The 13,049-nt window shown below is 38.4% G+C and overlaps 1 protein-coding gene across 1 annotated transcript in view; it reads right to left on the bottom strand.

Moving 5' to 3' along the window:
• The window catches only part of itpr1b (inositol 1,4,5-trisphosphate receptor, type 1b), a 104,464-nt gene that overhangs the window by 51,524 nt on the left and 39,891 nt on the right, over positions 1-13,049 (bottom strand). Inside the window, exons 40-43 of the mRNA XM_088338526.1 lie at positions 8,593-8,628; positions 8,072-8,119; positions 7,486-7,615; positions 6,595-6,779 (exon numbers count right to left, since the gene is read on the bottom strand). Coding sequence (XP_088194652.1) covers positions 6,595-6,779; positions 7,486-7,615; positions 8,072-8,119; positions 8,593-8,628 — 399 coding nt within the window. The remainder of the gene's footprint in view (positions 1-6,594; positions 6,780-7,485; positions 7,616-8,071; positions 8,120-8,592; positions 8,629-13,049) is intronic.

Genomic DNA, 13,049 nt, shown 5'->3' on the forward strand with positions numbered 1-13,049 from the left:
GAATAAATTATAGGTCATCCCATTTACATCCAGCATACAACGACTTGACCAATTTGGCCGAATATCAAACCACTTTTCTTCGCAACACTGAAGAAATCCTCGCTGCCATGCACATGCTGCACACGTGATCACAGAGCTGTGCCAAAGCCAAAATGAACACAGCTTCTTTTTGTCATTTCAGACCACAGACTACGTAACTCCAACGTGGATCGCAATTACGCAACCTTGCCAACAGCGCCAACATTTGCCAGTTCTCATGTGGAGATTTTGCAAAGAAATCAAAGTCAGAATGGACATGTGTTGCATACCGCTTTGTTGGACATTATTGTAAGTCGGAACCTGTTGTATTCCTGCTTCGGGTTGATATGTTCTGTCCTATTTTTTCTTCTCAACAATCCCTCCTTACATAAGAAGAGTAATCAGCTGAGTGGTTACCGTGAAGGCCTGCTGCCATCTCAGCGCTAAACGCTGTTACGTCAGCTCACAGAAGCTGATTAGGACGAGGGTGAGGAAAACCTGATCCCTAACCTGTCCTACTTTTTAGAACTATTGAATGCATTATCAGGGTTTGTGCGGGAGCTAGAAATCATTGAAAATGCTTAGATTTTGATGTTGTGTTTTTAAGGTTCGAAAAGGGCTTGAATTTTAGGTGATGTGCTTGTAAATGTTTGAAATTGTTTCCACTTTTCTTGCCCCTCAGACTCGATAGACCACACATTAATTGAAGAAAAATAAAACAGTAAAGAAAAAGAAAAATTCAAGAAAAATAAAACATAAATAAAAAATATAAAATAAAATTAAAAAAAAAAAATAGAAGAAAAATAAAACAAGTCTGTAAAAATGACACCAACACTGCTCTTTCGTGGCTTTGCTTTGTATTTGGTTTTCCGTCATCGCTCAAGAGGACAGGTGCATGCTACACCTAAACAGGGCACTATGATAGGTGTATGAGTGCAAAGATTACCTATCAATAATAGATATATATTATGGGCCAGGCAAAAACTAAGGTCCCATTTTCCAGTGTTAAATTGTCATTCTAAACTTCATAAACGTCCTGCAACAAAGAAATGTATGTTACATATTACAATTTTTACGCAACACCTATATGGGGAGAAATTTGTCTCAAACCATGACACAAGAATCTTCTGATCCACAAATATATTTACGATACATTCAAAATCAAAAATCATATACGTTTATAAATGCAGCTGCAAGATAAATATTGCATATGTAAAATCGCAGATGTATTTGTGGATCTGCAAAATACATGCTTCACACCAGATTTCTTCTTTTAAAGGTAATGGCGAATTTGGAAAATTGACTTTGAAAAGTGCTTGAATTTGGCTATGAATAAGCGGTGTAAACCTTGTATTAAATGCGGGGAGCTCTCGATTTACAAATGAGTTCTGTTTTAACTCTGCTGATGTCAGTTAAAAATCCATATTAAGTCTTTAATTCAAAATACTTTGTTTAAAATACTTCTAGTGTTTTACATGTAAAAGACGGATAGGGCATTTTCCAAACTGAAAGTGAATTAGGAAAAAAATATTGGAAACTGTTGTTAGTAAAATGTGTTGGTCCTAGATTACATTTTTGTTGATTATTACAATTGATTTCAAAAGTTTAGGAAAACAGCTATCCTTTTTTGAGAAATGTCCATATTCAGAGAGAAAATACAGAAAAGTATTTAGAGAAATAGAGAAAAACAAAGACAGATATAGAGGTAGAGCAGAAACGGATGACATGCAGTCTTCTGACTCAACGAAAATACCGAGAATTGAAGAACATTGAGAATCTGATAATTTGAAGAAGGTGGCTTTACAAATCCGATTAGGTGACATTATTAGACTTATGCAAGACGCCCTATTTGTCGGTACATTCAAAGGCTTTCCGAGGATTCTTGGTTCAAACGATCAAGGCCCGAATTGAACTTTACCGATGCATATCTGATGAAGAAGAGCTCATTCCCTCTTTGAAACAATTCAGCTCCAATATGATTTTAGAAAATATGTGTGAGACAACTAATAGGATCGGTATGAAAATTATTTAATAAGAATTTATAATTGGGATTTTTAGACGAATGAATAGGTACTCTTTCATAATGCTATATGTTTGTGCTTGTTCCTCAGAAAAGACAACATGTCAACTTCTAACATTGTTCTGTTACAGTCTTCTCGACCTCTTTTGTTGTTGTTGAGCTAAATAGTCTGGCGGACAGTTGGATACAGTATTGTTATAGTAGTGCACAGATTTATTGCAATTACAATTGTGGATCAGTTGTTGGTCCCTTCTGAAATAAACGGATCATTCACCAATCAAATCTCCCTCCTCATTTTGTCTAAGTTTAGTCACGGTCTTCTTCTGCTGAAGGGAATAAGTTTTTGTTATTATTTTAGAGAACTGTTTTTTGTGCCAATATAAAACATTAGTTTTTCAGATAATGTTCAATGTTTAATGAATTGCTTGGTTTCTGCCATCAATTATCCCTAGTTGACTCTTGCGTGGAGCGGGGGCAGAGAACGCAATTTGATATAATGTGTGGTGGCTCTCATTGTCCCATTTTTCCACCTAAAATGAACAGCACACGCGCGGCTGAAATCCATGATCCCCAGTTGACTATTGCTGCGACCAGGGACCGGCAGAGCACTTTTTAAAATAGATTTGGGCCACTAAAGTGTGCAATTATTCCTTACCTAAAACGGACTACTACCGAGATACATTGTCCCCGGTCGATTATTGCTAAGAGCGGGGGACAAGCGAACAAATTTGTCTCATGTGTGGCAGGTCTTATTTTTTGGGTCTTTCCACCTAAAATGAACAACAATCGGGCGGCCAATCCATTATCTCCTGTTGACTATTGCTGTGAGCAGCAGAGTGCATGTTAAAACAGTCGGGAGGGGGGCAGGGGTCTACGTCATGCATTTCTGCATATTGTTGTGGGTAGTGGTCCCAAATTAACCATGACAAAAAAATTACAGAAAGGAGTGATTTTTTTTCAAAAGATTGAGATCATAAAAAAAAAAATCATAAAAAAAACAAGATCTGCAAGTAATACTACTTGTATGAAAAACTGTAACTGCTTCACCCATAGTATTTTCTTATATTTTCGGGAGCTGCCAATGAACAAATAATTACCCTCACAAACCTAAGACTGATTACTATCTTCCAGCAAAATTTGGATGGTTATAATTGCAAGCACATTATCCTATTATTGGATTATAATCTCACAGTTGGTTTATATCAACTGCAGACAACAGGAGGCGGCAAACCTACCAACATAATGGTTTCACCTAAAGCACAGTTAATTACTGGTCGTGAAACCTAAGTGCTTCTGTTATTACCTATGCTTCAACACAACCAATATCAACATAACCACGAGCTTGTGTACAGAGCATTTTACACCAAGGCTTTCTCTCAAACCCAACAGCTTTTTGACAGAATCAATATTGATTCACTTTTATGGCCTCCTGGGACAAAAAGTAATGTCAGAAACGTGTCTCAAAATAAACAGATATTTGATGTGCCTTGTGAATCTGCACTGGTGCAATGACAATTCAATGGGACTTTAACAAATACTACAACAAGATGCACTTAATTAGTTGAACTATTGTACCAGGGAGCATTTTATGTGTGTTTTATGACAAGCTAAATCAAAGTGATTATAACAAATACTACAACAAGATGCATGTGATTGTTTGAGATATTATACCAGGGAGCACTTTATGTGTTTTTAAACACAACTCCATTGGCCACTGTGCAGCTATAGACAGCTGAAAATAAATTGTGATTGAACACGAGGCAGTGGGACGGTAAAATACCAAGAAGTCTGAGGGGAAGCCGCAGCACGCCTATTGAGTAATAGGGTGGCACCTGTTTTCTCGTGTGACAGGATCTGAGGTCATTAAGACAATGTTGTAAAGATGCCGCGGGAGAGCGTCTAAACCGTCTCTCCTTATGTAACAAATCGCCTCTGAATAAATCCATGGGTCTGTGTACCCGTGTGCATGTGATGGTAGGCTGGAAAAGTTGTTTGCTGAGTGGTTTTGCAAAACACTGCATGTGCAGCATATGTTACACCTTGAGCGAAGCAAGGATGAATTCAGAAAGAAGGATTAAAATGGTAAATCATTGGAAAATGGTCCTATGTCAGAAATGATTAACATTAAAATTTCAGTTTATTGTCATCAACGAGGCAGCATTGAGATTGTGCTTAGATTTAATACATATTTCTTCCATTTTAGAGGGTTAAAAATGCTAAATTATGTGGGGAAAAACAAAACAAAACACATTGCACTGGAGTATAAGTCTCATAACTTAAGAAGAAGACAGCTACGCTGGTTTCTGTTGTAAAAGTAGATGTTTTTGGCATGAAAGAAGATGATGGTAGATTTCAGCAAACAAAAAAAATATTTTGTGGCGTTAAAAGAAGATGAAGCTAATTTTGGTAGAAGAAGACGATGCTCGTTTTTGACAAAGAGGTTTAAGTAAGTTTTTGGAGTGGCTAGTTACACCTGTACTAAAAGATTTCAGTGTAAAAAAACAAAGGATGCTAGTTTTCAGTAAGGTAGATGACAACATTGATAAGGAAGATCCTGAAGCTAAATTTTGACGTATTAAATGAAAATACTGCTTTTCGCAATAGAAAAAGATGATGCTAGTTTTCAGCATTGATAAAGAATTTAGATTTTACCTAGAGGAAGAAAAAATAGTTTTGGCATTGAAGACAAGCTAGCAAGTATTCTGAATCTATCTATCTATCTATCTAAATATCTATCCATCTATCTATCTACCTACCCTGGTCAAATCCCTCGAGAGGGGTGACTGATAGCAAGAACAAACACATACACAAAAAAAAAAAAGAAAAGAAAAAAAAGCCCAAAAACCACCAAATATTTGACCATGGCCAACCGAAATGCCCAAACAAGTTACGCACCTCGGCACCCAAGTTGGTCATGCTTCCGTCCCTCCAGATGAAACAGGACACAAGAAAGCGGCCATGTCACTGGGGTCAGGGTGACACAGCACAGCATCTTCTGTTCTAGAGCAGGGCCCGACAGCTTTCACTGGTTTACCCCTGCCGTATCATGCAGGTGCCCTGCCCATCCCTTAGAATATGTGTAAACATCAGACTATCTTTTCACAACACCTCACCACTCATTCCCATCACCAACAAGAGCTCTAGCTTCCACTATATTTGGACCTCTTTCCTCCAGTGCACCCATAACACCATCCATCCAAGTCAATCTCGGCCTTTCTCTTGGTCCCCTTCCATTTACTTCTGCTCTGTACATCCTCTTCAACATTCGCTCCCCATCCGACGTCTCCATGTGTCCAAACCAACTGAGTACTCTTTCATCCACACGCTTGCTCAGTTCCACTACTACTCCAGTTCTGTCTTTTACAATTTTATTTCTCAATCTATCCAATCTCGTCACTCCTAAAATACTCCTCAAACACTTCATCTCAAAAACATTTAATTTCCTTCTCAAGTATTCTGAATAAAGGAAGAGAACACGAGTTTCCGACAAAGAAAAATCCACAATTTTACTTGGAAATTACGACAATTTTATTTTCTGCCTTAGAAGAACCTAGTTTTTGGGGTGAAGGACAATGAACCTTGTTTTCAGTCCATTATTTTGTATATACTCTTTGATAATAAAAAGTGTTGGTAATCTGTTGCACCAACAAATTGGGCAAAAAGTCAGCCACGAGCCATAAACATTATTATGATTTAGAATTTTTATCGCTTGATTACATCAGGCAGAGACAGCCGTGTCCACCCTGTGACTAAGAATTGCTTTCTGTGCCGCCCGAAATGAGTTTTTCTGCTTTCGCCCAGGAGCCAATAAACAACCTCCTCGAGAAATGATGTGGGTATTTTTTTATCCTGCTATGGACAACAAGAAGCCCTCTGTCCTACAAAGGGGCCAGGCAACCCATCATTATGTAAGAAACAGAAATGTAATGCATCTGCTGATGAGTTGTAAATTCACTCCACCCCGGATAAGATCTATAAATGTCCACGACCACCAGCATACCAAACGCAGACTCCTTTAGATTGAAGACAATAGAAACACATTTTGCAGGACAATGAGCCCCTCTATGCTCTGACCTCAGCGTGCAGTCAACAAGTCAATTGAGTTCATGTGCCTCAAGTAGCACCGGCAATCCAGAGAGAGCCTGAAATCTCCAAGATTTCTCCCAAGGCCTTCGACAGGCTAGGATTTTTATCACCCCTCTTTTTACTGGCAAAGTGTGACCCATTTAAGAGACTGGCTGAGGTGTTAGAAGGCTAGAGCTACTGGCGTCATTCCCCAGGGCAGGCGGCGGCTTATGTAACGCAAGTCATGTGAGCGCTTTTGTGTACTCTGTGTAGTCAGCCCTTGCTCAGGTGATGGCGCTTGCAAAGAGGAGCACGTTATGCAACACATCTGTTCATGCAACACGAAAGGACGCAGTGTGTTTTCTATTTCGATGACAAACGGCGTTTTGTCTAAAAGGTTTGCTCGATTGCGCAATAGTGCATCAGGTGGCATCAATATTCAGTTTGAAGTTCTTTGAAACACTTCTCTTGAACTCAGTAACCTTTCTTACCTGAATTATTGTATTGCCCCCCTCAAGGAGGGCGATGGCTAGTAGAATGCTCTCTTGGAAGATGCGATCGCTAGTGGCGTTCATGATGAGGTCAATCACAAGATCAGAAGCTCCCTCCTTATCCAGGTGACACTGGACTTCTGCCAAACTCAGATCACCTCGCCCTCCTACCCCGGGGCTCACAACTAGAGACACAGAAAATAGATAATCACGCATACGATTTTGTTCTGATTTTTACCCTCAAAAACAACCCCAAAACTCATGCTGATTTTGCATCTCACAAAATCAAAGAGAATAGTTGAAATTTGCCAACTTTTATAGAGATAAATTTTACTCATGCAAAAATGGCACTACTGAATAGATTTTTTTGTCTATTTTGTGTTTTAAGCATGGAAGATTGGAAGAACATTTCAGTTATTCATAATTTTATGAACTTCTTTGTATTGGAATTGTCAATATTCTCAACGATTAATAATCCATAGATTACCTGTTGGCAAGCAATAATAGCCTTAACTACTTATATACTTAGTATATACTAAGTATATTTCATTTCATTTCATGTACTTAGTATGTGATAATGGCCATTATTGCATACAAAATCTAGTATTTTTTCGGTAATGTTTCCTAAAAATTCTTTAGATGTTTGTAAGGAACGAGAAATCTGTAAACAGTAAGACCACTTTGCACGAAAAAATGTTTTGAATAATGATTGGCTAAATAGAAAATGTTTCAGCAAACTAATTATTTGGTATCAATGCTAATTAATTGGTGATTTAAAAAAAAAATAAGTATAAGTGGAACTACTGTTCTCCGAAACTTAATAGTTTTTAGCTTTTTTCTCAATAACCGATGTCCTTATTTCTTCTTCATAAAATATATTGCTTTACCCACCTGTAATAGGTTTCCCTTGTGATCCAGTAGAAAGTGGCCCATTGCTAAAAGGTGTGAGACTATCTCTCCTTTGTCCAGATTTGACATTTCCATAGTATCGGTTGACCAAGATCTGCCGCAAAACCTCACCCTGCCAGCACAAAATACAGTGCAATGATATAACAAGTTGCAATGTATTGACATGATTGATACAAATTTACTTCTAAGATATCATCAGGATAGATATCGTTACAAGTGAAGTAGAAATAGGAATCCCTCCAGTTAGGTCGCACCGTTCGAACAAATTGTTAAAACGAAACCATATTTGATCGTATGTTTTCGAACTCATTTAAGTGGTGTTCAAAAGATCACGAGACAGATACATTTGGAAAGGAAAAACACACTGAAAATAATTGCAAGAATGAATCCCCTTCATATGGTAAGTATACAGGTAAATCCGTGAGAAATGAACTGTACTATATTCACAAATAGGGGCAAGAATGTGAGTGAGTGCCATGCTTTGAAAGCTGTGTAACTTGGGAGTCACTGAGTTAGTCATTTTTTAGTAGGGGATGGAGCCCTTAAATGGACCAAACTAGGTACCTACCCTCCTCTGATCCTCCAGTTGCTTCTGAGGCTGGTTGGGATCAAGCTCCTTTTAAGGGTGATTTGAGTTAGCAGAAAGCAGTCAAAAAAGTGAAAGGTTGAAATATGTTAATACATGCTCAACGCGTATACATGCCTGCAATGCATTGAGTGCAAATTACATCATGCAAGGATAAGTATGTGAATGACTGGAATGTTCATTTCCAACTAAAACAAACAACGCTCGGTTTGACATTACAAAAAGCTGGTACTTTGATCGACAACATTGTCCACAACTTGACCTTTTGGAATGGTTCGAAATACAAATAGTGAATACCTTCATGATACAAAAACACATGGGTTTATTGACACACGAGGCCTACTAACACAAACGCTACATTTAGAGAAAAGCTGAATAAAATGAATAGGAGAATTGAATTTGTGTTAAGGTTTTCAAACTCCAACATTGATGGTATCATAAGACGATGACAGCTCAAACCTAGCAACCGATAGTAGGCACCAGGCCAGCATAAATAAACACACCTCATCTGGGACTTCAGGTTCAGGTGGAGGAGCCAGCTGATGGGGAATAAAAGGATGATGTTAGTCAAGGTTTGAAGATGGCCAGGCAGTTAGTTAGGGATAGGGCAAGTCTCTTATCCCTTAAGGCAACGATTCAAAAATGTGGCAAACTTTGCTTCTTTCAGTAAGCGCCGAGCATCCACTCAATGCATTCACTCAACTCTAAATATGCATGTGCGTGACAGAGAGACGGGGGAAAAAGTGGAAATGTAATGTTTGTTGTATCATAAAAAGTCCGATTTATTGTTGTTAACGTCTTTACATGAGGGCACCACGGCAGCCAAGTGGTTAGCACGTGTGCAACAGAGTTCTGAGGTCATGAGATTGAACCTTCCTGTGTGGAGTTTGCATGTTCCAGTTTCCTCCCACGTTCCAAAAACATGCATGTCAGGTTAATTGGCCGGTCCAAATTGTCCCTAGGTGTGAATGAGCGAGTGACTTGTCTGTCTCTGTGTGCCCTGCGACTGGCTGGCAACCAGTCCCCTATCCACTGCCCAGAGATGGCTGGGATGGGCTCCAGGACCCCGCAACCCTACTGAGGATAAGTGGTACAGACAATGGATGGATGGATGTTCTTTACATTAAATTGTTGTGGTCTTAAAAACCAAAGTTTATCAACCGGTGTGCCTCAAGACCTTATCTGCTGTAACGCGGGAAACTGTTCAAATTTATCTCATTAGCAAAATAAAATTGATAATTATTCCCCCCAAAAATTGCCAGGGTATATGTAGAGTATCGCACAATCAGCAGCAGTAAAAAATGCAATATTTTTCTGGTAAATTATGTGGAAACAGATCCGTAGTATCTGATGAATAGAAATTATTTTATTAACTTATTTTGTTTGGAGTAGATATTTGAGCTTAGACTTATTGATTTTACTATTTAATTTACTGGTAGATTTATTATTTTTTTAGTAGGAAAAATTCAAACATGTTATTTAAAAATGAAACTAGAAAAAAATGGTCACTTATAAATAAACAACAAGAAGTTATATCCATCAAAAACACAAAATTATCTTGGCAACTTAGGCTACATTACATTGAACCTGTGCTGAATATTTACTAAATCTGAAAAAATTGTGCTAAGCTCACAAAAGACTGCTTTCGAATACTCGAAAATAGATGACAAGCTGCATTACTCAACTGTATAAAAGCATTACGAGGGAAATCGTAAACTGTAGCATTGCATGGCCCAGTACATCACAGCAAGCGCAGTAAAACTATACAACCGTTATGTAAATACTGATTTTAAGGACTATCTTCACTGTGTATATTTATTGCTCTAAAAAATCTGATGTAGCCTTTTTCCGACTTTTCCGTTTGAATTATGAGACATATTTAGCGTTTACTTAGCAGTAGGAGTGCCCGTCTCGGGTAAAAATGTGCAGGAAAATAAAAACATCAAAAAAAACCTTTCTTGGGTAATAAAGGACAGTGCGAGTGAATACAGACTCCCAAATAATAAGTGAACGCAACCCAAACGTTTTCCTCGTATTATATCGTTTTTTTTAACATTTTAAATTGTGTACGCCATATACATTTATTTCTACAAGGTGGATTTGTAATTTGTTTTCAAAAATAAAATTTGAAAACTCAGATTTGCTTCGGGCTGGTGTCTTAAATCAAATGTATTGGGGTTGGACTCGGGCTGAATCGGGCTTTAATACATGCGGGCCTGTGTTGGATTTTTTTGGGCCCGAGTGAGTCGGTCTTGTGACTAGATAGGTGCCGCGTTGCATTTGTACAGATTATTATGACTTAATGAATAGAATTGCAACCATTAATAAGGGGCGCAATGGACTTATGTTAACAAGATATATAAACGTCAATCTTTAAAAGTACATGGTGTAAAATGTGACCACTAGATGGCATTGTATTGTCTAATGCAAACGAAAACCAGAGCCAAATGAGCACAGCGTAACAGTAAGATGCCAGACAAACACGGCGGCGACTACTAGAAAAGGATTCCGTTATGTAAAAGAAATACAAATTTCTCGACCTATGAATATTTATAAAAATTACCATTGACGTGATAGTTCATGTATTTTTGACAATTATTGAAACCAACGTTTTGTTATTTTACTGAATGAAGATTTTTTTGTATTACTAGGAGGCACTAAATATTACGCGCTGTCCCTTTCACATGGCCAAATCTTCATCATAGGGTGTGCACACCAATGCAAAAATAATGAGTAGTTTGATTTGAAAACTCCTTAGTACCCCTGAGTGACTGGACCTTTTGTGTGTTTTCTTTAATGATTTTAAGTGTTGTGTCATTTATTGACTGAGCTAAATTGAGTTTTCAAGCGTTTAAATGATTTGTGGGTCTTGTTATTGAAATAAAGAAATCTGATACTTCACCCAGGGTGTGTAAACTTTCTGTATCACCTAAAAACACATGCACACAAGTGCAGATTGCTCCCACTTGTTGCCTTTGATTGTGAACATTGTCAGACAGCCTTTTATTGTCAATTGCCACATCAGTAAATAGTTTATATTCCCGGAAAGAGTGGGGGGTGAAGAGAGGGGGTGTTGGCTCTTATGCAACAGCTTCCTGAAGTTGGCTTGATCCCAACAATCGTGCATTATTAACTTGGGGAAACTGGGACAGTGCTGCGTGGGAGCTTGAGAATCAGCACCGCCCCCTACTGAGAGTGGACAAAAATAACAGGCACCTGACTTCACCCGTTTTGGCAGTCAGGCGGGATAAACAAGGACAAGCAGGGTCTGTCTGAGGTTGCCTCTCAGGGAAAAGGGACCAAGTAACGGATATGGGCAGAAAGTTAATAATAATGCTTGATAGGTAATTTACATAGAATAAACAACCGCAAATGTGTAGGTCAAGTTTAAAGATCAAACATCTAAACAGTACCATGTAGTAGCATTGGCTGTAAAGGATATGTCAAGCACAGATGCCGACAAGTGTGCACGTGAGGGAAGCATGAGCACATGGAGTGAATGATATAATCAGGCTTGATTACAAAAGTGCCAGCTTGTGCACATGTTGTATTTCCTTCGCTGGCGTTTGATCAACTTCCTATTCCGGGAAGAATTAGATCGAGGAAAAAAAAAAGAGGGAAGGGGGCATTGGGGTATGTCCAGAGTTGGGCACGTTACTTCAAAAAAGGAATTAGTTATAGTTACTCACTACTTCTTCCAAATGGTAATTCAGTTAGTTTGTAAACTACTCTATAGGATCAAGAGGTCGCTGGTTCGATTCCCGGCTCCTCCGTGTTATATGTCGAAGTGACCTTGGGCAAGACACTGAATGCCTAATGCCAACAATAAGCAGGTCGGCGCCTTGCATGGCTGAGTCCCTATGGGTGTGTGAGTGTGTGTGAATGGGTAAGTGTGAAGCACATTATAGAGTGCTTTTGGAGGTCTTCATTGACCTGAAAAGCACTATTTAAATGCAGACCATTTACCATTTATAGTAAAAGTCAAGTCAAAGTCAGTTTTATTGTCAATTCCATAGCAAAAACAGAGAATTGAAATTGCACATACAAATTTTGGGAAAAAATTATTTTCATGTAGAAATTTCTAAATATCTTCCCAATAGTCAAAGGTGATTCATGTCTTAACTGGCTAACGTATAACATAACAAAATACAAATAAGGAGATTCCCCTGCCTGCTCACCACACATGAAGGTTTGGCCCCATTCTAACAATGGTCAGTTACGACAAACCAAACAAGGAGTGGTCACACGCCGTATAACTGTGACACCCACTCAACACAACAATCCCAAAAAACAGGGAACCTGCTTTTAACCACTTCCTTATGTACACAGGTCATGACGATCAAAAATAATTTTGCAATGCAAACAAGACCAACCCGCCAACCTACGCTGTCTTGGACCTTTTAATATTGAAAATCCCCTTCTCAATATACTCTCGAAAGAGGAACAGTAATAAAATCAGGAACGACGTTATTCAAATTAAAAAACATAAACATATATTTGTAGAGCCAGAATCCATTGATCCATCTGCCATTTATCCATCCATCCATCTATAATACGAATTACTAATACTAGCTTTAAAAGTGCTGTTCATTTTACCTCTGAAAAGTGATGGGTCACGGGGACTCGCATGCTCAAAAATCTATGGGTCCCAACAGAGATCCATGGGTCCCCTAAATTTAGTGTTATCAAGGTTGAAATTGTAAATCGGCGACAAATATATAATATAAATCTATATATTCATTCAGTTTTAATAATCACAGTTTACTGGTAATACAAATCAGTTATCACTTCAAGATTTTTCAGTTCACAACAATATTGGACATTATACCAAATAATATTGCTGAAATAATATACCTTCCCTCGACGACAACCACCACAACAATGACGTCATCTCGAATCAACGAGATCGGCGTGCAGATGAAAACTCGAACTGCGAGACCAAAACAACAATGGCGGATCT

The sequence above is a fragment of the Urocampus carinirostris genome, chromosome 6 (genome assembly GCF_059441175.1).
Source record: "Urocampus carinirostris isolate Australia breed hairy pipefish chromosome 6, RoL_Ucar_1.0, whole genome shotgun sequence".
NCBI lineage: Eukaryota > Metazoa > Chordata > Actinopteri > Syngnathiformes > Syngnathidae > Urocampus > Urocampus carinirostris.